The sequence below is a fragment of the Maylandia zebra genome, linkage group LG17 (assembly GCF_041146795.1).
Source record: "Maylandia zebra isolate NMK-2024a linkage group LG17, Mzebra_GT3a, whole genome shotgun sequence".
Classification (NCBI taxonomy): Eukaryota; Metazoa; Chordata; class Actinopteri; order Cichliformes; family Cichlidae; genus Maylandia; species Maylandia zebra.
The window spans coordinates 26,754,756-26,781,345 of record NC_135183.1 but is presented as its reverse complement, the minus strand read 5'-3'; the positions used below and the strand labels follow the sequence as shown (position 1 = coordinate 26,781,345).

At 39.4% G+C, this 26,590-nt stretch overlaps 1 protein-coding gene across 3 annotated transcripts in view; it reads right to left on the bottom strand.

Annotated features, from left to right (window-relative positions):
• The window catches only part of anks1b (ankyrin repeat and sterile alpha motif domain containing 1B), a 277,926-nt gene that overhangs the window by 76,275 nt on the left and 175,061 nt on the right, over positions 1–26,590 (bottom strand). For all 3 annotated transcript variants that reach the window (XM_004548325.5, XM_012918365.5, XM_023152666.3), the window contains exon 13: positions 14,988–15,174. In XM_004548325.5, the coding sequence (XP_004548382.3) occupies positions 14,988–15,174 (187 nt within the window). The remainder of the gene's footprint in view (positions 1–14,987; positions 15,175–26,590) is intronic.

Sequence of the window (26,590 nt, the reverse complement as noted above, 5' to 3'; positions counted from 1 at the left end):
TTGAAAATATTCACCAGTGTTATTTGTGGATTTATTGAGATGGAACATCTCTCGATTATGTTTCAATTAGCTTCTGGTCCTCATTCTCTAATGCACCTGTCCTTCAAACTCAACTCAGCCTGATTCACTATCCTACAGAGCTAATATCATCCTATATGTATTTACAGTGCTTTACAATTTTGTTTAGACAACCTGTCCTTAAAAAAAGGCAAAAAAAATTGTAGAAATCTGTCAAAAACTTGTTTAAATTAAAAATTATATTGTTATTTATTAGGCAAATAGCAGACTGAATTCACATTTTTATGTCAAAATAAAAATGGCACACTGGTCCTCACTTCAAATAAGAAATTAATCAGGCATATCATTCTCCACAAAAATATTCTTATCTTCAAGAATACAATAAATAACTGTAATTGGGCATCTTAATTAAATAATAATAATAATAATGCTAATAATGATGATAAATTCACAGATTAAAAACAATAATTATATTTTAGCATTTATATTATAATTTCAATTAAAGAGCTGGGAAATTACACAAGCATAAGAAAGATTTTGGTAATTACCAATGCTGTTCATTTAGGCCAGCTGTGGGATAGACCTCACACTGGGTGCTGGTCTAAGAAATGTGTTAAGCACTGTATATAGTCATTATAAATGCATTTTAAATGGATTATGGCAAAAATAACTTGGCTTACCAAATTAACAGATACTTAGAATTCACTGTTACACATATTGATATAAAATGTATTCATTTACTTCCAAAGATACGTACTCATTAATATAAAAGAATAGGAAACTCATTTAGACACTTATTTAGAGATATGCATGTGACACTTGGACACAAGGTAGAAAGCACCCAGTAACACCACTCTACTGTGGTTATCTTGGATTTAAGCAAATTTAGTGTTTGTAGCTCCTTACATGGCTTATTCCACATAATACATCACACAAAATCATGAGGCTGATAATCACCTTTATCTTCATCGTATTTAACTATTTTAGTTCACCATACATGGCTAATTGGTTTTAAACCACACCCCATTATGTTCGGCTGGACATTTCTTGTTCTCAGTGGAGATTACACCTTTACTGCATTTTTTGTTTGTGTCAGATTGACCAAATCTGAATCCCAAATTCTGTAACAGGCTTGTCACCATCATTTCCTGCACTTTATTATAGCTGGCTGTTCTGATGTGAGTATTATTATTACACTGAACACAACAGTATTTATGATTTCCAGCCTAAGCCTCCGTGGTGCAGGGTCTCTGAATTCCACCAAACTCCTAAATTATCACGCTATCACGTTGTCTGTAAAAATTAAAATCATCACTATGTTTTCACAGCTTGTGAAAGATGATGCCTGCTGCCCAGAAAATTAAAGCGCCTCCACGATCCTAATCAACAAATTAGTTTTTAGGTTAGGTGGTCGCCAATTTGGTACCTTAGGTGAATTTCAGTCTATTACACATACTAAAAAGACTGGAAACTACCGAGAGATTGTCATGGACAAGTGTGTGTGTGTGCATTTGTGAGGTTTCTAACAAACACGAATGTCAAGTTAATATTAGACTGTATTTTCAATATCCTCTTTATTTCTCATACACACCCAAAAGCAAGCGAGCAAAACAATAAGAAGACAATGAATGGCAAACAGTTCTTATCTGAGTTATGGGTTAAGGGGCATTTTCCTTATCTTCATCTTTTCATGCTGAAAGTTGGCCTCGGGTTTGTGACACTAGAGCTAGCGCCACACTAACAGGTGCAAACAGGTCAGGCTAAACTCTGCCCCGTGGGTAGCGGAGAAGCGATAGGGATTCCCTGCTGAGAGCGTTACTTCATTACTGAGAGCCTGTACGTATCTAAACCCAGCCTTAAGGCAGAGAGGGGCCAGTCTGGAGATATTGAATTCACACTTTCACTCGTAACTCAAATATGCAGAGGGGTTTTTTTTTTTGCCACAGTGACTGTCTTTTGTCTGCTAAAACCCATTTTTTCAGGTCTTCTCAAGTTGAGAATGATGGCAGTCACTGAAATTTCATTCATTCAGCTTATGTGAGACAGGAGAGGATGGTGACAGTTAAATGACTAATACGAGATCAGCAGTGATTAGAAATTTAGATTTTATATATACGTGCTATCCAAAAATCACATAAATGCTTAACAGCTTTAGAGATTTTCAGAATACAAAAGGAAACTTCGCAAATTAAAATGTAGTCACCGATCATCTTAGTGTTTATATAAAGAGATCCAATGGTCACAAACTCACAAAAGGTACCGATTTTTCAAGTCAAGCTTTCTTTACCACCCTTCAAAGTCAGCACATTTCCAGGAAGTCTAAATGCTGCCTTTCTTTCAAATGCTACAGGACTCTTTAGTAGGTACAACTTACTAATATCAGGCTGGAAAGCCTTCAGAACTGCCTTAATGCTTCATTCTATAGATTTAGCAAAGTGTGGGAAGCAGCACACCCATGATGAGAATCTCCTGTTAAACTACATACAAAAGTGTGTTGTTGGATTGAGATCTGGTGCCTGTGGAGGCCATTTAAATACTAATGTTTCTGAACTCACTGTCATGTTCAAGGAAGCAGGATCTGGACTTTCTGACATGGTGCATTGTGGCCATAAAGGGATGGAAATGGTTAGCAGCAACACTCGGGTCCAAGGTCTTCCAAAAAAAAAAAAAAAAAAAAAAAAAAATAATCCCCCCACATCACCAGTTAATACAAGGCATGACAGATCCATGATCTCATGTTGTTTACGCCATTACGCCATTATTCTGAGCCTAATATTGAAATTTGCAGCAAACATTGAGGCTCATGGCGAGACTGGCAACATTTTCCTGGTCTTGGTGTCCAATTTTGGTGAGCCTGTGTAAATCATAGCCTCCTGTCTGTTGTTTGGTCATTCTCCTCTGACTTCTTTCATCAAAAAGAGAGACCATGCCAACACTGGCCATGAAATAACAGCATTTTAAAAAGCTATAAATTACAAACTGTCAGTGAATAATGCCCCATTTGTGGACATAAATCACCAACCGACAGTTTTATGCTTTGCACTCTGCTTCACTTCATTTTAACTTGCTTTTTATTTTTGCTGATACTTAGTTACCAAAACTTTGGTAAGTTTAGGAACAGACTGCAGCTTGAATAATAATCTGCCCCTTCACAACCCTCCACACTGAGAGATTGCCCAGTGAATGTGACGCCAAGGGAACTTTAACAAGGGTCCAAATGTTCAAAGCTGGGAGTGAGAGAACCACATCACTACTGACTAAACCCAGTGTGTCACAGGACAGACGCCAAAAGTGACTTTCTACATAACTTTCCTTCAGCACCTATGACGAAATAGTGTCTGAGACTGTGATTAGAGGGTGTGAAAAAACACATATATGAAATGTAACTCCCTGTTACCCATTTCTAAAGAATTGTGCTGCTTTTTCTTTATCTTTATATATGTCTTATAATGCTGCAATAACTGTAGCATGCCAAAAAAACCCAAAGCACTGCAGACCAGATACAACTTCTCCATAAAGCTTCTCTTAAGGCGAGTTTCTCTGTGCATCTCTCTAAATTCTGCTACCTTCTGTCGAGCTATTTTGAATATTGTCTGGGTATCAGCGTGAGCCTCTTTTGTGTTCAGAGCTTCCAAACATGACTCATCATCACCTCAGGTCCTTCTATTCAAAACCCAACCACAAAGTAGTGACAGAGATTTAAGCCCGAATACAAAGAGAAGAAGGCACAGAAGAGGAGTTACATAGCAATGAGGTGTTTTAATAATGTTCATGCACATTGTTGATTTCAGTTTGCATGGATTTTCAAGAGGCTTGTTACTGAAAAGACTCAATGAGAACTAAAAAAAATAAAGAAACAAATAAAAATCACACAGCCAATGCGAGAGTCTGCAGTCACAGTGTCTCTATTAGCCAGATGAGATTTATGAGTCATCCGTGATAAGAAGTAACCCTAACTCTAAGTTATGCATAAAATTTTGTGTTAGTTTTGTGTGCCAGACAAAAAGTGAGGAGATCACAGACTCCTTAATATTCATCCCTAGTATCATGACTCCAAGGAGAGCTATTGACTGATCTTGTAATACACTTCCATCTCAATAACTACTTTTTATATTTGAGTATTTCCTGTTATTTCTTGTATTTTTGGGGGACAAAACTCATTCTTATGAAGAAAAAAAAAACAAACTGTCAATATATCGGCTGATATTCTTTGACACAGGGTTGACACAGCTTCAGAGTTATGCAGCGGTGTGTTTGCCCACTTCCTGGGCAAACACACCGCTGGGGGGGGGGGGGGGGGGAATGAAAGGCTCAGCGTTTATTAACTTTCCATCAATATTTTTCAAAAACTAGTTAAAACCTTATTGTGAAGGCTTTGACTCACTCAACAACACCATCTGCCCAGATGTGATCCTACACTATAATACGTTGCCACATGTGTTGCAGTCAATGCAGCCATTTTTGCAAACAATGAAGCTGCTCAGCTGGAATAACAGCTAGCATGTTAGGAGACATTTTCCAAATTACCCACTGTATATTTTGCTGTTTTATTTATGTTTATCATGTTTTAGGTAAAAAGAAGGTTTTATCTTGGTGAATATGAGTACATATGCTGATACATAGGGTTGTGCGATATGACCAAAATCTCATATCCCGATATAAGAATTCTATCGTCCGATAACGATATAAATCACAAAATGTAACATTTTCTGTAAATTCTGTGAATCTCGGGCAGCTCGACTTGCGTGAAGTATTTCCAGCTGCGCTTCATGTAGCTGGAGTCAAGTGTTTTAACCGATGCATGAAACTATACATTTTTAGACATAGGTTGTAACGGCCGCCGTTTTCTTTGTGAGTATTTATTACACAGGGTGCTGCGGGGAAAAGCCTGTTCCAACGTTTGAGTGTAAGGTTTATTTTTTTAGCACCTGGCGGCTCTTTTTTACTTCTCATCTGTAAATAATCTGCTCTTTCATGTGATTCAGTTTATTTTGAAAAGTCTCAACAGGATCTTGAGCTTTATTGTGAAAGGTTTATGTGGAACATAAACAAGCGGACAGGCGATGGTGTTACCGTCGTTGTTGCTAACCACAACGCATAAAAACAGGCGCTTGTCCATCGGTAGTGTGGTTATATTAAATATAAGAGAAATAGAGAACTTTAAGAAATTAATGTAGCCACTACAGTGACCATCAAAATAATGAAAAAATATTGCCGTAAACAGTTTATTTTGCGAGACCAAGAAACAAAACGATAGACGTTTTTATATCGTCATCCGATATATATCGTTATATTGAACAGCCCTACTGATACATATGTAGCTGCAATAGGCTGAGATGGGTTAATATTATTAAAATCCCCTTCGAACACACAAAATCCACATTTGTCCTGAACCTGTTTGGTAGCAAAACTGCCTAAGGCGAAAAATAAATTAAAGACGGAGAGTGAATGTGTGATCAAAACTATCCACCTCATTAATGAAACTGAGCAGTTAATTAGTGCTGCACCCTTAGGGCGGTACACTCTACTACCAAGACTGTCCAAAAACTCACATATGATCCCACTCTGTGTCAAACAGTCTGTTGACATAGCTCTAATAATTTCTACTCAGACCATGAGTACAAAATAAAAAGGATTGCTGCACTGCAAGGCTTTGCACTGGATTGCATCAGTGCACCTTATGAACTTTAGTGTAAAACTGCATGTATGGCATAAAACCAAATCACGCACTTATTAAAAAAAAACTTTACACACACGAGACAGAAGCAATACAGCTCAAACTGCATAACCGCTAAACGCTCTTTCATCTCTTTCTTCCTCTACCTTTCAAATTTGACTGAACAGCTTTTATCTTTGATTGATCCTCTTTCAAACCTGATTGAAAAAGTAACAAGAGGAGCACTATAATTTCACCACTTCTGCCACACAACAGGGGACACATTCAGCACATTAAACCTGGCCAGAACCGCAGGGGAAAACTTGCATGATGTGTCTCTGCTTCAGTTTATCTCAGGTCTTGATTAAAATATTAATGAGATGTCTAGAACCTCTTTCTTCTTATTGAGGTTACGTCAGAAGAGATGCAATAAAAGACAACTCTTTCAAATGTGTGTTGACAAAGGAAGGTGAGGAGAAAGCTAAGGTAACTAAGGTGTGTGTGTGTGTGTGTCCATGAGTATCAAATTAATGCTCCAAACAAAGGCTTTGCTGACTGTGACGATGACTTAATAATTACACGCAGCAGGCCGACAGACCTGCATCTGTGCAGAAGAATGTCCTTATACAGGGAACAAGTGGAGTGTGTGATAGTTCACAACAAAGGACTGAATCAAGCAGTGGAAGTCTAATGAACTTAAGTCTTTCAAGTAAACACACAGCAAGAGCAGCACTCGCACACTGAGTAGTTGATCGCTTTGCCATTTACGGCTCATTAACTGATGGAGATCATCGATTACTCAGCCGCTTTGTGTGTCAGCTGCATTATGAGGAGAATATGAAGTTTTTAGGCAGGATTTTTTTTTTAATTTTTATAACACACCAAAGAAAATGTAATTCTTTATACTAAATCGGGGCGGCTTCACCTATCTCAGAGAATCCTTTTACAAACTAACCTCAGTTTATTAAGATAAGGTCATGAAGACAGAGTGATGAAAAGAAAAAACCCTTTACAGATAATCTAGCAGCTGCATAACAGATCTGCTCTTTGGGTAATTTACCATCTGTCTTAACATGAAACATGGTTCAATTTTCTATTTACTTTTTATAAATGGAACAGAAGAAGCTACGAATGCGGTATATTGACTCTTGCTCCAGTTTCTTCAAAAGCTTCATCGAACGCATATCTTATGTTTGCCAAAACTTTGCTGTAAACCAAGCATTTCAACTGCATTGTGCATCATTTCTAAATAGGAATAAAATAGGATAAATAGGAACAAATAGGAATAAAAAGCAGAGGTATGCCAAATTACACAAAAACTGGACTGAAAATCAGAGGTAACATGTCATATGGAGTGAAGAATGACTGAGTGTCTACAGCCATCTTTAAAACACAGTGGAGGCTCTGTCATGGCTTCAGGCTACATTCACCCAGTGCTGTTAGGGGATCTTGTCAAAACCGATTAAATTATGAAGTGCTGTCAGATTTTGATCCACCATGGAAAGTGTCTGATGGGCAACTACTTTGTTTTTCACCATAAATATGATCCAGAAAATCCTACTGAGGTATGTTTTACACAGAGCCAAAGCAGTAAAACATACCTCAGTAGGATTACACACCATCAAACACTATCATTGATGGACTGGCCTCACAGAGCCCGAACTTCAGCATCACTTAAGCAGCGTAGGATCATCTCGACAAACAACAAAACAAAGAATAAAAGTAGTCAGACTGAATATTGACTTACCAGCAGGTTAACCTACAGAAAGACTATCTTCCCCCAGAGTGATCTTTCCTTTAGACTATAATACTATATATAATATAATATAATATACTATAATTCGGTATATATTTGCACCTTTTCAATACATTGCTGCACCTATTTCCCATTTTCTTAGCAAAATGCACAGAAATAACTAAAATAAATTATAGCATCAAGGACTAAACTGAGTGTTTAGCTGAAGTCGTACTTTGCCCTGTTTTGGTTTACACCACGTCCCGAGCAAAAAATCTGAGGGAAACAGCAAGATAAGGTCTTTGTGGGTTAATCACTTTTAGTGATCCCTTTTAACTCTACATGAATCACCTGACCTAGCGTTGGTAGGTCAGGTGATTACTGCTGCTTTTAATGTAATGACAAACTTCTGCAAGAGACAAAAAACAACTGCCATTTAAATTACATGGAAAATAACAAAATAAGGAGTGCATAAAAAGCTGAACAGCTCTCAGAGGAATAAATAGAGACCTGAAGATTTATGCCTGTTTGCTGCTGACTTGTCGCAGGGGGCACTGCATAATTCATTAAGGACAACTGCGTCGACAGTTCCACTGACTTTGCTTAATACTGAATTAGACTTGTTGGTCTGCGCTGGAGGAATATCCTCTCAAAGCAGTGTCCAGCACTACATAAACTTTAGTTATGTAGTGTAACAGCAGCACCAGGGATGGATCGGGTTATAAATAGGAATCCTTATAGTCCAACTGCCCACGCAGGTTGCTGACACCTGCATACTTTGCTTCGGGTTGAAGGAAAGTACACAGTGTTGAAGGGAGGAATGAAAGGAATAATCAGAGGACAGACAGATGTGTAGCAGGAGGAAGGAAAGACCTTTTATGGAATGCCAGGAAAAACGTGTTCCCTTCACTTTCTTGTCCTAATTTCTCAAACCAGCCCCCTGAAATCTCACATTTCATTCTTTCTATTTGCCTGAATTTTGTTCATCACCAGGCTCCCCCACCCCCTCTGCAACATTAGACGCTCATTCTCTCTCACCCACTCTTTTTCACTGGCATCCTCTGAATTCTGTGACTTTTTGCCTTCTGTACCCACATACATATATACTCCTTTCTCTCATTTTCTCTCTCTCGCTGTCTCTCTTTCTCTCTGTAAGCCACTTGTTACCATGGCAACCCCACAATAGGCCTTATAAAGCTAATAAGTAGAGAGAGCAGGCGGGATGAGCAGCGTAGCAGAAGAAGACGGAGGAGGGAAAAAAAATAGAGGAAAAAAAATGAAATAGAAAAATAAATGGGTGCCAATCTATTCCTGGTATTGGAACTTCAAGCAAGGAGAGTGAGGGAGACACACATCCAGAGAAAGAGTGGAACAAATAGAGGTATACATATTTAGAAGGCATTACTGGCAGCATCTATAAAGTGCTGTAGGACTTATATAATAGGTTTTCATAAGCAGGATGATAAGGCATTACACATCCATTATAAGAAGACAATCCCTCCCCCAGAATGTAAAATTTTAGTATGTCTGCATCAGCAGCCAGTTTTTATAACAAGATTTTTTTCTATATGCTCTAAAGGTTAAAATAGTAATGTGATGCTTCCTCCTGAAAAATAGAGATAAAATGGATTTATTGATTCATGTTTTTAACCTATAGCCAAAGACTAAGTTCCAAGGACTTAATCAAGAAAAGTAAATTTAATCAAGTCTTTAAGTAAAAGAAAAAAAATGTTTTACTTGTTTTCTGGAGAACAGAGTTAAAAGTTGTCACACCCATCAAGAAATGATATGACACATCAATCCTGTAAAAAGAATTAGAGGTTAACGGGATAATGTATCAGCTATTAACAGAGCCAAGCTAGTGAGTCTCTAATATATACTCTGTCTTTAACATGGACTGTAAATAAAAGATGTATCCGGCCACCATGAAGTCCTGCACTTAACAAGGTCCATCCATAGACTGCATAATACTGGATAAATAGAGTTATGATAATCATATCAATAAGGTCATCAGAACGGCTTTTTGTCACACTCGACTTGCTGGACTATCCAAACCATCAATAGTACAACTTTGACAACAGCAGTCAAAGTCCTTACATGGAAATTTGAACATATTACCCCAGTGTTAAAGTCATTTCTCCTATTTCAACACATAATTACCTTTAAAATGCTTCTATTAGTTCATAACGCTCTCAATAGTTTGGCTCACTATTACATCTCCGACTGGTTCAGTGTCTATAACCCAATTAGACCTCTCAGGTCACCAGGTGCAAATCTTGTGACTATTAGATCCAAGTGTGCTGAGTGTTTCAGTTACTGTGGTCCTTTTCTTTGGAATACATTCTCTGCAGACGTCAGGTCAGTCACAACTGTGTCTTCATTCAGAAAGAAACTTTCTTTTTGGGAAAGTCTTTCTGTTCTCACAGGTTTAAGCTACATCCACGCTGGGAACCATTTGCTCATTGCATATCGCATTAAAGCTGACAGTTCGTTGCTTGCAGATATTCCACGCTCCAGCTGCCTAGGTGACCATCTAATGTATTTATGTATTTACTACCAGGTCACGTATCAATCAACAGTAATCTTTACTCTCACTGGTAGTTGCTTCAGTTGCCTGCCTGGAAGTTGAGAAAACTTTATCTCAGGTCCGATGCAAGTTTATAAGAACTGACTCGTTTTTGGAACCAGCACCAAGTGGTCACTCAAGGAACTTCAGCCTTTAGGTACTTAGGCAATAGACAATAGTAGTAGTTACAGTCTACAAATAAGGACATGAGTGGTATCAGTCTACTCGTGCCTATTCTCCAGGAGAGTGAAAAAGTATGTTTTCTAAAATGAAAATAAAAATGTATTAAAAAGTTTGAACAGCTCATGATTAAAATGTTACAGATACATGATTAGCCACTTAGCTTACTCCTTTTTGAATATGGTAAATTCTTAAGATTTACAATTAGAGTAAGTTAGCCAATCATGACTGTAAATAACCTGGAATGTAATTTAACTGATTGTTTGTCACTCTGTTCATCTTTCAATATTTATGAACAGAGCAAATATCTTACATAGTACAGTATATGTTATTGCATTCATTCAACCAATAATTGGATGCATAATTATTAAGTACAGGATCAATGCATTGATCCAATGCACTGAGAAGTGGGATGCCTTTTAGGCAACAGTGTCCAAAAGACACTTTAAGTGGTTGTGCATTCTAAATGAGCCACTGATAACCTATTTAAGCACGAGAACCTTCTTGCAAGCCATTAAATTTTTATGTATCCACTCAGCAATTCAACTATGAACACTATCCATGCCCGATATATTTACATAGTGTCAGGCAATGTTTTCAAAAGTCAAAAAGAAGAGATTTTCGAGACTGTGATCAATAATTGCTCCTCAGTTTCTGTCCTCAGAAGTCATCCACCAGATATCAGTGACAGGCCAAGGCTCATTATGTAGCTTTAAGAGGGAAATAACACAGTCTTGTAACATAAATACCACCGCAATGCTTCAATAGGAATACTAGATGAAGATGTCTCATTCAGTTTTACGCCTGTGTGCATGAGTGTGTGCGCGCGCGCGCGAGTGTGTCTGTGTGCATGCACCTGTGGATTGATAATGAATGTGTTTTTCCCCTGCTGAGGCTCTACTCAGATCAAAGTCTAGCAGGGTCTCTGAACTGCTCCCGGATGAAACACACAGACAAAGACACACACACTTCGAATATGTCTCCTGCCTGGACAGCTTCCCTTGCTTTGCCTCTTTTGTTGGAAGCCCGATAGCTGCGGGTGTGAGGGACAGTTGGACTGAAAGCCAGGTGAGAGAAGGAAGTATTACCACGTCACAAGCTAACCATCGCCAAGGCCACCACTTTTCCATGACAACAGGGATTTTATCACTATGGTAACACAAACGAGGTTCTAGGAAATGACACCAAGGAAACGAAGGTCAGAAATAAATATCTCATAATACAGAAATACTTAAATTAAATATTGAAAATTAAATATTACATTGTGCCGACATAAACGTACAAAAATTATTTTTTAATAAAAAGGGGGATTTACTGTAGGACTTGGTATTTCAAGCAAAAATAATATTCAGTGTTGACTTAGAACTATTCACTCACCCACTTCTAATCTCCAGTGGTGGTGCATATTTCTGGTACATCTGTCATGCTAGCTTTACCTGGTGACGTTTGAGCGGAGCCTCATTTTTCTTTATTTCTCAGAACATTTTGACAGCTGTAATTGTCACGGACCCGGTGCCGGGGACTCGGGGTTCGTGAACAGTGTGGACCTTTATTGTTATTAGTGTATTGGATGTATGTTTGCTGCACTGTGCTCTTGTGTTCCATGCTGGTGTGTGTGTGTGTGTGTGAGGCTGGAGGATGAAGGACAGCCACCTGCAGGCCTGATGGGTGTGGCCCTGCCAGCTGCTGGTCACGCCTAGCTTACCACACACCTGCTTCTGATCAGGATCGTCGGGGGAGCTACTTAACAGAGCGATGGAGCTTCCTCCGGCGCAGGATCGTTGAGTTAGACTCCATGTCAGTGTTTGTAGTGCTGGTCAGTGTATGCCTGCTGGAGTTGGTGCCATAACGGCTGTGTCTGTGTTTTTTCCTCAGGAGAGTGGAACACAGGACTGCAAGACACACGGGGTGTGTGAAGGCACAGGGGCAGAGAGCACGGGATACCAGCACTTGGGAGAAGACACGTCACGGGAGTCGAGGGAGCACTTTTGGAGATTCAATGTGTGGTGTACATTTACCTCACTGTAAATAAACCCACTGTTCATTTCATTAAGTCCAGCGTTTGGGTCCTTTCTCCAACATCCCCCACGGTCTGCCCCCCAGACCGTGACAGTAATAGTCTTCCACTTTTGACTTTTCTCCTGTTTGCTAACTACCATCAAACCTTAAAGTGCCATTTTTACATTATAGCCACCTTATACATACACACATAAAACCAGGAGTAGAAATCGTCGCATGAACGACTTGATTTTTTATAATTTAAGGAATATTCAAAAATATTCCCTAATTTACACAGAGACATACATGGTAATGGAAAGTCCATGATGTTAAAAATGTGTCAAACTCATAAATATGCAGTCACAATTTTTTAAAAAGGGGCACATGAATAGTAAACATGCTTGCATCAATTAGCATTTATGCTACTTTTTTATTTTGTGAGCTTAAATAAATGCAGTGAAATGTGCACGTGTGCAGATTTAAGACTCAGATGCACTGATTACGGGACTCTTAAATGAACACCTCATTCATTACTCCGAATATTCCTTTTGGAGAAGAAACTTTGAAACTCAGCGGGGGAGAGCATCTAATGATGAAACAGTGTTTCATCTGGTGTGACAGTAAAAGCGACTCCCCACTGGACTAACAGAGAATTTTTTGCTGATGTCTCAGAGCCTAGTTTTTAAGATAGCCAGCAAGCTTGCATCCTGATTTGCATCAAAGCTGAACAGATGTGCGATTCATCTGCTATATTGTTACCCTAAAATCTTGCTTTTTAAAGGCCAGACTAAAAAGAATATATTTAACATGATTTATTCAGTAGTAATAGTTTAATCTCTAACATTAATCTGTTCGTTACATCCCCACAAGCATTTAAAATGGTGAATATATCAGGCTAAATACATTCATTTTCACTGGCTTGCCATGATTAGTGGAGTTCTATGCAAAAGCAAAGAAGATTTTTGGTGAATATTTAATAGTAAGTTTAAAAAAATGTTAACAACTGCAAAGCATTGATGCATTTAGCTTTAAGGGAAAAGACAGAGGAAAGTCTGAAGTTTGTAGTCTCCAGATCACCTGGCTGATTGGTTGCTCACATGCTTTCATCTGACTAAATTCTCACTGTTTGGAAAATTACCGGTGTTTCTTTGATGAGGAGAAAATCACGAGTCCTCTGGGAATCCATTATAATCCATTATTTTTGCCAGTGAGAGGAACACGCTGCTTGTGGAAAATGGGAGTTTTGAAAATGTTGCATTTTCATAACCGTGAACCTGCATTACCCGACAGGTCTAACTAACCGCTGAGCATTCGGTGTCAGAGCCAACCTGCAGTAATTGATGCTGTGTAAAAGTAGCTGGTGTGGCTGTATTCGTCAAAACAAAGTCTAGGGCAGATTATGCAAACACAGTTTAAGAAGTTAAAATGGCATATAATCTAAAAACATCATGCTAATGTGTCTGTGTTGGGATGTGCTGATAACTTTGAATGCAAACAAACCCAAACTGGCATCTTTTAATATGTTTGCACTAATAATATGACTATCCTTTCAGCAATAGCTTGAGTGGCTCCAGCATCTGCAAGTAGTAGCAAATAGAGATATTATTCATTTATTTTGATGAATGAAGTCAGCATTGCCTAACTGAAAGATAAAGTGTTCTCCTGCTGTTGCTAAACTGTCTGCCTGCCTAGTGTAGCCTGGATCATGATCTCTAATTCATCTCAGTCAGAAATGATCCAGCTTTCATGGTGCACTCTGTACACCTTCCAGCTGTTCTCAGACATGTTCTTAGCCTCTAAGGTGCTTGCCACTTGGTTATGGCCACCAGAATAGAATGAGTAGAAATATGATTTCAATTTCCTGGGACCCAGGACAAAGAGATTAGGGTTTTATTTGGTTCCTATGCAGTCAGAGTTTAAGCATCACTTACACCAAGGCAACAGTGACAACATGTAAAAGGAAAACATGAGGAAAAAAAAAAAAAAGGTGGGCTTAGCTATGTTATAATGAGCAACCCAAGTGCAAGAAAAATAATGCACCACATGGCGAAACATACAAGCAGTCATTATATTCACTTTCAGATAAAATATGTGCGTTATGCATTATTAGAGTAGATATTTAGTAAGAGAGGAGGTCACCAAGACACCAGCTGGCTTATACACATGAGAAATGTGGCATTTTAAATATTCTGAACAGATTTTACATTCCCTTTCATTTTAGCTCAAACCACATTTCACTCCCTCTCTACAGATGCTTCACTGAGAATAGACCCCTCTGATGATAAAACACCACTAATCCCAAAATAAAGAATAATTCAGGCAACATGTTAGTGAATATCCAAAAAAACCACATTATTCACAACCATGTTATTTTTCATCAAACTGATATGACAGATTTTTTGGTCAGGCAGCAAAGAATGAATAAATCTCTTTAATTATTTTTCTTAATTGACCAAATGATAAATTAGTTAGGAAAGACACTCATAGAACAATAAATAATTAAAACAGCCCTTTAGATGCCACCTTAAACTTGTACACTTCCCCTTTAATTCCAAAGTTACTCAGTCTTAATTTGCATCTATTAAAACAGGAAGAAGTGTTTTAGTAGCTTTGATTGCTGCCATTACATTAATGCAAAGGGTTATATAAATAGCACAGCATTACTCCTTAGAGAAGATATCTGTGTTGCTTCCCCCTCCTTCCCCTCGGGGAAGTGAGATGTCATTACATTCCAGGTAAAAGACTTGTTCTCACTTGAGGCTCAGGCCTTCAATAATGATCATCTTGTTTTGTAACTGGAAAACTGAAGGTAAAGGGCATTTAATGCTTCTTACCTGTGAGCTGACAGTCGTCGTTGGAACCTGCAGAGTCCTCCTGGTTGGGGCTGAGCGGAGGGCTGGCGGGGGGACTGGTGCTGAAGCTGGCGTAGCCGAGGGAAGAGCTCACCTCGCTGGGCTCACAGCTGTGGTTGACCGGCCTTTGGACATCCAAGGATGAAGACAGAGAGGTGCGCTGTTTGGGCTGGGAGAAGAGAAGACGAAGGGTTTGAGAGTCCAAAACTTTTTTGTTTGAGTGTTTAGTTTTGTTTGGGTTGCTTGAAAAAAGGTTTGCCAGACAGATTTTTTTTTTGCTTCCCGTCTGAATAAAAAACTTAAAATTAACTCTCAGTATGGTTTTGTATGTTGCGATTTCAGTTTCACATTTTCCTAGTAGCAGGCTACTTATTTGTATATCTTTTGATTACTGTGTTATTATGACCTGTTTCTGTTAGATTTATATTGTTGGATTGTCATTTATGCTTAGAAATATCTACTCATATATGCTTAGAGTTTTATAATCAATGTCATGTTGGTAGAGGGTTGATCCTTAATAGTCTGCAAAGACTTTGTGTGCATTCCAGAGTGTTCTGGCATCCACACCCACATCCTGGGAGCATGGGAGAGGTCGTACCTTCGCTTATTGTTTTGTGGTATGATAAACATATCTATATCTGTTTTAGTCTAAGTGCCTTTTCTTTAGATGAACTGCTGGGCTTCCAGACCAGCAGGTTTAGGGAAGTTGTTTATAGGGTCACACTCTGACCACACACACACAGCAGTGTTACGAGGGAGCGGACGAGAGCAACTGGGGTCAAGTGGAAGGAACGTCACTTGGATCGGGCCTCCCTCGTATACGAGAAATATAAAGAGCTCTGCTTGGTGTTCAATGCTTTTTGCTGTGTAACTGAACTGTCCTGAACATTCCAGCGAATAGGTTTATGCTACAAACTTATCAGTTTCCTGTTTATGAATGAGGTTTTTTAGGTTTTTACTAAGTCAGATCCTACATTACATTATGTTGTGTTGCAGCTTTATGTTGTTCATGACCAGATCGCCACTAAAAGGGAACCATTGCAAGAATTGCAATTGCAAGAATTTACAGCTTTAGAGAAACACAGTTCTCTCTGAACAAACAGCCCCTTTTTGATTTATACCAAAAATAAAATGCAGTTGCCTGCAGCTCAATAAATGTTCCCACTCATCATGAGATGTAAGAAGAGTTATCTGTTTTTCATCACTCGTTTTACCACAGGGACCAGCTAATAACTTTAATTACCAATAAAGCAATTTTCCTTATTTTTGTTTTGATCCTCTCGCCCTTTATTTTCATTTTCCTTTTTATACGAAAGATCCACTTCTGTTGCTGAAGATCTTGTGCTTTCTCATAGTCAAAAGCAAATCCCTTTATTATTTTATTTTATTATTTTCTGGATGAGTTTATGGGTGGTGCAATCACTGCTAGGAAAAGGAGAAATGGATGCAGCAGTTTATTGAAACATGTGGAAACATACATGAAAATACACCATATGAGGCAAAAACACAAAGGCATTGTTTTAAGTCAAGGCATGTATTCCTATTGTTTCAAAAAAAAAAATGTGTATAAGATATGGACATCTGTTTTTTCCTCACGTAAAACTGGGATGCAAGATAGCAGATGACAGAGGTAGAACAGGAAAAAGAAGCGAGCCAAAATGGCTGCTTAGAAGACGCAAATGTGAGTGATAAAGTGAGACAGGGGACAAATGAAACTGTAGACTGGCATCTGGTAAACACATCTTACATAATGAGGCATTTGCAGCTCTCAACAACCTGCTGCTAAGCTTCACAAACAACTCAGGCAGTCAAAACCCTGCTGGTGCATGTATATGCAATCACAACTCAAAGGATGTATGCTAAGGGAATCAATAGAGTGAACTCTGAACGCAAAATATCATCCTGAAATATTGAGAGACAGACACACACACGCACAACAGAACAACCTTCGTAAGACCTTCACGGTCTATTTTGTGACTCAAGGTATGAAAACGAAACCTTGAGAGATGGGAAAAGAATATAAAAGGAAATGAAAGCAGGAGGAGGAGAGGACGCTCTTTTCTATGCATGACGCATTCAAATTGGGCTTTGAGATATTCGCCGAACTAAACTGGGATGAAAAACACAAAAGCAGAACAAGAACAGGGGAAAAGGCTGAGTGAGGATGAAAAAATGGAAAAAGTGAAGACACGCCGACTGAAAAGAAAAGCAATTAAGAAATAAAAAGGAAGAAACAAAAGAAACAATGAGTAGAGGTAAACATTTGAAACAGGATAGGGAGGATCAGGCCAAAAAGCAAGCGATCACTGACGAAAGTAAGAGGTACGAGATTGAAATACAGAACAAAAGAATGGAAAATAGGAAGAGAAGACAATGTACAAAAAAAAGGAAGGACAGTGAAAGAATGATTAATTTAACATAAATTTGAAAGCCTGGATATCTTTCTCTATTCTGGGAAATAAGTGCTGTTGGGTGAGAATACTAACGCTAACCCAAACTCTCATGTCTGTGCAGTATTTATGAAGCTGCAGCCTTTAAGCTAGCTTAGGGGAAAATCTGACAGTTTTTTTCTGCTTGTTTGCATCGATTAGACAAGGTACGCCATGCTGAGTGAGCTTTAAGGGTGCAGGTAGGCTGGGGTAGAGCTGTTTATTCCATTTCTTTAGTAAATTACAATCATTTCCAACTAACTTTACCAATAAAAGAAAGAAATCCACCCCAAAGTACACCGCTACTGAACTTGAATATCAATTTGGTGCAGTGTGTTTGGTCTTTTAAGTTGAAGAATGAAGAAGAATTTTTGCACACACAGAGAGAAAATGACATCCAGCTAAGAGTGAACACTTCAGGATACACCACTGCTCAAGTCCAAGCTAAAAGAACCAAATATGGCACAGAGTTCTTTTTTTTTTTTTTTTTTTTGTGGAAAGTCAGTCACCAGGGAGTTACACGGCAGCAGCAGCAGAAACCAACAGAGTCTAAGGATGTTTAAAGGACCAATGCATCAACCAGACAAGATCACAACAACCCAGAAAGGGTACAGGGAGTAAAGACGGTGATGTATGAGCCCAACAGGGAAACACACTGACTGAGCAAGGGGAGGGACATTACAAGAACTAGCTGTCAAAGCCACGTATTCTCTTCATTAGTCTTTCCATTTGTCTTTGGTCGTGTAACAGAAGCAATTCTACACAAACCGACAACTTAGGCGTTGTTATCAGGTCTCTGCGATCTAAAGCGTACATAATCTGTGGAAAATAAAGACACTGCTACAAGCCATGTGTGACATGACTCAAAACGTGTTACTGGAAGCTTAACAACAGAACACCGAGGGCTCAAAATGAGATTAAGCAATCGTGAACACAGAATGAGTGAACTCCTTCAAATGTGACACCGTGGTATTTTAAAGTGGCAATCTGAGCCTTTGTGTGTCTCCGTCTTCAGGGAGTTTAATGGGTACATCAACTGCTCCTAAAGCATCCCTCTCTTACTGTACTTATCGGCAGCTCATCTATGTGCATTTGTCTTCCTCTTCTTTCAAACTATTAAATGTGTCTGTTCTCTAGACTTGTGCTTGTTAAGAGCCTGCACACGCACACTCATTAACGCATATAAGAAAAAAAACATGCACATGTGCCATAGCTCTGGCTGAGGCTTAGCGTTAACAATGCAAACAGGCAGCGGGCTAATGAACATGTCATGCCCGATTGGAAGGGGATTAATGAGCATACACACACACACACACACACACACACACACACACACACACACACACACACACACACACACACACACACACACACACACACACACACCATGCATGACTAAACATTAGAAGAAACCATTTTCCTTCCTTTAACAACATAGCAAAGGGGGGGGAAAGGTCATTTAACAAACTACGTGTGTTGAAATCCTAATAATTGACACTTTTGCAACCCAGCATTTGTGCGGTAATTAATCAATAACATGAGAATCTGATCTCATGATTAGAAGGTAGAAATATCACCACTTCTGATGAATGAAACTCCCCACAGAAATATTTACTATGCTTCTGAGGGAAGCAATGCAAAAAAACCAAACATAATATATGTCAAATACACCAAAGAATGAGGCTTATTTGTCTCTAAATGTTGCTTTTGTTAGTGTAACGTGAGCAGTAGACTCAAAGTTAATTATGGTTAGATTTTAATTGATATTTTCAGTTGCTACAGCAGCTCGTCCTCTGTTAACATTAGCTTAGAGGTAATGATCCCAAATCCGGAGCATTGCAAATAGCATATGTCTGTCTTTTATTTCAGCTGCCACACACGTCCACAGAAAGATGTGAGCGTACAAACAAGAAGGCAAAATGTTCAAAAGAGCCGAGCTGACGATGCTTCTGCTTCCAGAGGGCAGTGAAGAACAAGAGAATAGAAAAGATAAAGGAGTAAACATCTAAAACCTCCTTTTCCCCCCAATTCCAAAACAAACTCTTAACTGCAACTCTTACAAGTAGCATTCCGCTGCTCATCTCTGGATTTTGTACACTTTCTTTTGATGCATGCTGTTTTTGCCCCACTCAGCTATATGGCTCTGTTTTCTTGTGTGTTTCTTGTAATGATCAAACTTCTTTTTCATTATTTGCCTTAAGAAATATGTCATATGTCAGCCAATACCTTTTGATTAGCCACAAAGCAAGAAAGCATGAGATTAGCCTTGTCTCATGCTTTCTTGCTTTGTGGTAGATCTTTGTTCTGTCTTCACTGAGATATTTGAATGCTAATCAATAAAAAATAAAATAAAATCATGTACTGAATTTAAAAAGCTGCATTCAGTGCATGACATATTTCTTTTTTTTTTTTTTTTTTTTTTTGGCCTGTCCCGTTTGGCTCTTTTGCCTTCAGAATTGTTGTCTAAAGGCAAAGAAAGATGCCCAACGGATTTACTTTACCAAACTGACCATCCCAGCCTTGCCGTAATGGTCCATTTGATTCACCTTTTATTGTTTATTTTATTTTCACTTACTGAATACGGGACAGACTTGACTGGGGGAAAGAAGGGGAGAAAGAAAGAGGGAAAGAGAAACAGCTGAGAAGAGGGACGGGGGAGAAGGGCAAAAGACAAAAACCAACAGAACGGGCAGAGAAAAAAAAATGCATATATCAATCACCTGGATCACCTGCTGAGAAAGAAAAAAGAAAGCAAGCAGAAGAGAACAAGAGTAATAGAATAAACAACATCACAATGATATATGGGAATATGACAGTAAATACTAAATATTAAACATTATTGTGCAGCACATAAGATCAACAGAACACAGTGTGCTTTGAGGTAGGAGCCAAAAAGGGTGTAGTTTGTGGGTGTGATCACCCGTGTGTACACCTGTGAGCATGGACGCGCTTGTTTTTTGTTTTTTTAAAAGGTTCCTTCATGTAATAATCTGCTAGAGGGTGTGGGGGGGGCCACAGCCCCGTCCTCCAGGGCGTGAAGCAGGTGTGGAGGAGATCAAAACTCCAGACATCCAGAGGCCCCCAGAACACAAGAGACCAAGGAAGACCAACAGAGGGGCAGCCGCGCCACTGTCCCGGAAAGAGCTGAGGAGAGTCCCAGATGAGGGCTCACTCAGCAGCCGCGGAGCAGAAGCCAGGGGGAGTTGCAGTGACGCGCCCGTGAGCTCCGCCGGCAGCCAGCTGCGCCTGAGTGACCGAGCCCCAGGCCGAGAGGCCGGGGGCACCCCACCTCCGAAGTGGCCCGAGCGAGCCCCAGGCTCCAGGCCCCGATAAGCGGCCGCCAAGGAGTGAGCCGGTGTGTACCTGGACGCCCATCCCCGGACACAAAAAACCACCAACGCACCGATGTCTGAGGGGGTCCGCCACTGGCAGGGGAAGTGGTGGTAGGGGGAGACATATTTCAGCAACGTATACAATTTGAAGGTGACACAATTGCTGGTGCCAGACAAGGCAGTCTGAGTATTTTAGAAACTGCTGATTTCCCATAAAGCTATTTCTAGGGTTTACATAAAATGCATACCTTTACAACCAAACTATGCAAAAGGGCATCTCTGAATCCTCAATATGTTGAACCTTGAAGCAGATGGGCTACAGCAGCAGAAGACCACACTGGGTGACACACCTTTGGTTCAGCTGAGCATTGTTTAAACAATGCAGCCTACCCGAATACTATTCCCAACCATACCCATCCGTTTACGACCAATTGACCAATCTGCTGATGGCAGATAGCATGACAACGCATGCTCATTCAGTTAATTGCTCTACTTTTATTCCTCCATTAAAATACTGTAGATGTTCTCTGAAAAAGTAACACCATGCTAAAGATCTTTTTGTGAAGGGATTGTTCCTTTCTTCCTCTGTGACTCATAAATGTGGACGTAGGAGCACTTACATCTAATATACAAAATCTTTTTCAACATTTGAACTAATTACATGCTCTACGTACTATCTATTTATCTATCTGCTAAACATACTGCTCACCTGGTTGTTAAACATTTTAGTTTGTGGTTTTTAAAATGGGCAAATGTGGATTAAAGGTTTAGTCTATTTTAAAATTAAACCTAATAGCTAATGAAGAAAGTTTTAAATTTCAGGTGATGGCAGGTCCAATTTTCCAATCAATGATTTCCATGTGGAATAAAATATTATTGGAATCTGGCTCTCCTACTCTTTTATCCCGGACCTGTATCCAGTTGAGGTATTATGTGCAGACTATTAACCTTTTAAGGTTATGGTTAGGTCTTAGCATAAACCTAACCATAACCTAATTGTTACCCTCACACTAAAACCACTTTTTGAGCCTCAAAAATGCCTTCAAATTCGTGGGGATGGGCATTTTGTCCCCACAAGTATAGTAAACTTCCAATTTTTGGTCCCCACAAAGATATGTAAACATGATACACACACACAAAATAATCTTCCTAGAATTGTAAGTGTCCTCCCCACCATTCTCTGCTATCGCTTGCCATCCCTTGTGTTTATTTGCTCTATCCCTCAGTCAGATGAAACAGTCTTTTATTTTGTTCCATCATCTAAGATTGTGAGGAATCCAGGAAGTAATTTACCTTCTGTTTGTTACCAAGCACTGAACTTGTTTTCCCACCAAATCTATTGTGACAGATGATTTAAATGTGATGCAGAGGCCAGCAGAGATTAGCAGTCCTCTTGGCTCATAACCAATGATATGTATGAAATGCATCATTTATTGAAAGCATCCAAATCCCGGTTACAAATCCTTTTAATACAGGCAGAAAACGGCAGGGAAAAGCTGAGATGTGCAACTCCCACTTGAGAGATTTTAGTATTAGCTTGAGTCACTTCTATTAGCAGTGCATGACCCAAGTCTGTCCTCTGGGGCCACCGGCTGGGAAAGAAAATCTCTTTAGCCACAAACACAGAAAGGTCTCCTACTTGTTGCAATAACTTGAAAATGTCCAGGTGGAGTAAGGAAGGGTTGAGAAAAATGAACTGAACAGTATAAACCGAGGGCCCCATTCTCTCCATTTTCTCTCGTCTTTTGTTACACAAACACACGACAATGTGGGCCATATGAAGAGCTGGCACAAACACTTAGATGTATTTATGGAAATATAAAGCAAGTGTTTACTGTAATTACAGACAAATCCGAGCAAACTTCCTGTGAGATTAACTAACAGGAGCAACACTGTTACAGCAGCCGGCAAGTGGCACAAGCAACAACCTCAGCATCTAACTGACTGATGGGAGTGAAAGGATGAATGAGCTCTAAACACCAATGCGATTCGTAATCAGTCTGTGAGGTGTTGAGTGAAGATTCTAGAGGTTTGTTTTAGTCAAGAAAATGTGATAATTCTAGAAGTTCAAAATAAATCAATAAATATATAGAGAAATAGAGAGAGCATTTAGATCCCACCAGCACAAACGGTGACAACAATTCACAAGCATGTGTTGACTTTGTACAGAATACAAGGTCAGTGTCAGAGCATATATAATGGATGAGCATTCAACTTTGACAGGGGCATTTGGATAAAGTAACTTTGCTATTACACATTTTATTAAAAAAAAAACAAAAAACAGGAATACATTTATGCCCACAAATCAGAGACTGTAAACTAAAATACACGTTCTGTTATTTTAAATTTACATAAATTTCCATTTAAAGCTGAGTGAATCCCATGAGACTGATACACCTATACACTGGGCCTACAGCCAATAATCAGTTGACATACATTTCAAGTCTTTGGATGTCACAGTCTTAGACCGTGGGAGGAAGCGGAAGTCCACGCATGGACAGAGAAAACATGCAAACTTTACAGCTGGGAAGTGGATTAGAACCTAGGACCTTCTTGCTGTGAGTCAACAGCGATAACCACTGTTTTGCTACTTTAAACCAAAATCATTAACCTGTCTGCTTGATTACAACCTTACACACATAGCACACTCACAGAAACCAACTCAGAAAATGCAGATATATCTGTGTTAGATTACAGATGCAAAGCGGTTAAATGAATTTACCACATACTGGGAAAGTTGCATATATATGACTGTGAGTGCAGAGTGCCCTCAGCACAGTTCCATTTGTTATGCTAAGTTCAAGTAGGGTCATCAAGACTAGCTGCATAAGCTGATGAATGACCTCTCCTCAGTTCCAAAGAGACATCAAGGATATTTTGCAGAGTCTGACCTGCACAGGCTCATTGGTGACTGCATCAGAAACACCAACTGAATAATTAACCTCAGTTTGAGCTGGAATAACTTACCAGCAATGTGCATTTTTATGTTTTTCATTAGCGAACAGTAAACTTTAATTTAACTAATACTTTAGTTATATCAGCAGAATTCAGCTGAGAGGGCGCAGTGATCTTTTTAGATGGGCCTTTCCATAAAGCTGACGGTGACTACACCAAAGAGCTTCCTTGTCAGTTCCAACTGCTACTTTTTCTTTGTTGAAATTCAAGTGTGATGGCTGAAGTGGAATTATTAAAGCTGTTGAGCAACAAAAATGATCCTTGCAAATATAAGTTAATACCTACAGTAAAACCTGAGGTATCAGCAAAAGCAATGTAAATCTAACGTACACACTGAGAAAAAAAATACACATGTCAGATGTTGTTTATATGTTGAGTCCTTTTATCTTGTTGGTAGGTGGTTGCTAGGCAATGTGATGGGCGTCATATGATGTGGATATGAACTTTTTTAGGATATAAATGAGGTCTTAATGTTGTGACATTAAAATGTGTTTTTTTATATGTGTTATATGTGCATAAATGGCATAAATGGGTGTTACACATTATCAAGGTGGTTCTTAGACAACACAATGACATCACAAGATCTTATTATAGATCTCCTGATGGTCTTTTTCAGTATGACGCTGATTAAAGATGTATACCTAGGCGTGCAAACAACACTTTAAAAATGGATGTCATGCTACTTTGTTGGCAGAGACCAGAGAGACCACCACCACCACCACCAAAAAAAAGACAAAAAACACACTGCATAAAACTTTCTGCCTTGTTTACAAGCCACAAGCTAGCAGAAAGCCTACAATTATGCATGGGAGTTGTAAAGCTAGGTGTTGATTCACAGTGGGGCTGATAATACTACTAAATCTTTTACACATCTTAGAAGAGTGATTAAATTTGAGGCTAAAATCAACAAAAGCCTTTAAGACAATCTCTTTACTGGATAGATTGGTTGGTTTATCATCTGCTATCACAATAATGTCTGAGAACTTTACCTCCATTTGTCCTGAAGAACAACAAGTTTTCAGTGTTTTTAACCTTTTCACATTTCCAATGAGATCTGTCCCGAAATGGCAGTTTATAAGTGTGTCTTTGGTGCTAACAGAGGCAGGCAGTCTTTTCTGTGACGGTCCTGTTTGTTTACTGTAATTATGCTGTCATCTTAAAATTACTCTGCACTGATGTTGAAATTACACATATCAACTTGCTCCGGACTGGTCAAAACAATCCACTATCCACCACCAAAATCAACACCCTTTCCCCCCACTGAGTTACAATAAGGATCTTTAGGTCCCTTGCTCAAGAGCACTTTAACTACAATAATTTGGAAATATGGGACTGTACAGTAAGTCATGGGGTTTCCACACAGGCACATCATTCACATGTCAGGCTGACATCCTTCTGAATGCTCTGGTGATGTTTTCAGAGTGACAGCGGTGTCATACTTGGTGCCTTTATTATGGACTTTGTGTGCGTCTGTGCATCCTCTCGGCCTCTGTAAGGGGAAAAGTATTATCTCCATGTTTCAGCATCAGAAAGCAGTTGGCTCGCTTTATCTACTCTCTGAGTGTGTTTGACTGTCTTCATGTGGCCAGGGTAGCTATCAGCTCAATCAAGGAAGTGTTGAAGTGTGACAGATCCAGGGTAGGTAGATCTGAATGTGTGCAATGCATACTGTATTTCCACATATTCTTCTGTGTGTGGGTGGGTGTGAATGGGTGTATAAGAGAGAGATCCCAGTATTGCAGACATTCGCATTAGGTAAGCAAAAGAAAAATTAGAGCCTGAGCTTTAGTAATGGGCAACACACACACACACACACACACACACACACACACACACACACACACACACACACACACACACACACACACACACACACACACACACACACACACACACACACACACACACACACTTAATTTCATACTGCTTCTAAGGACTTTTAACAAACAGGTCCCCTGTCCCCATAGAGGGGTCTATGACAAAAGTATACACTTTGAGTCACTGCAGCAGAACTGGAGAGGTTTTTGTCTTGGGGGATGGCACACTGCAAAAAGAGACCGTGGCAGCAAATCACTTGATCTTGCACCATTATGCAATTGTTACGGTGCCAGTTCGGCAGAAAATCTCACCATCAGGGTGAGATAAACTGCTTGTTTTCAGTAACTCTCACTGAGTACTCAGTTTATTAACTCTTCATGATGTCAATTATGCTCAGTTGGTTCTTGCCAGATTAAGACTTCTCTAGGAAGTCTATATCGTAATTTATGCCTTAACCTTCTGCGTTATTCAGTCGTTGGCTGTGTCATTCGGACATATAGCGACATTTCTCAGGAGGTGCATGTCAGTTCACGTGGAATGATCTGGTTTATGATTAAAAGGAATTTATGGCTGCATCTTAACTTGTGAAATAGACTTCCCATAGAAGTCTAAATTAGGGGCCAAGAGTGTGCAAAGAAAACATCCTGCACACCAAAACATCAGAAATCAAAACTCAGACCAGGCAACATTTTTACTACCTTCTAGTGGCCATTTTTTTAAGCCAACTGTAGCCTCAATTGCCTGTTTTTAGCTGACCGGACCAGGACCCGATCTGGTCTTCTGCTGCTGTTCTGCTTCAAGGTTCGATGTGTTCATGTGTTTTTTCCTTATTACTGTTGCCTTCCTACCAGCTCAAAGCACTCCAACCTCTGCCATCAATAAGGCATTTTTGCCCAGAGAACAGTCGCTCACTGGATATTTTCTCCTTTTGGGACCAGTCTCTAAACTCTAGAGATGCTTGTTTGGGGGAAAATCAGTTGATCGCCAGTTTCTGAGATACTCATATGAATCTAGCATCAATAACCATGCATCCTTCAAAGTCACTTAAAGC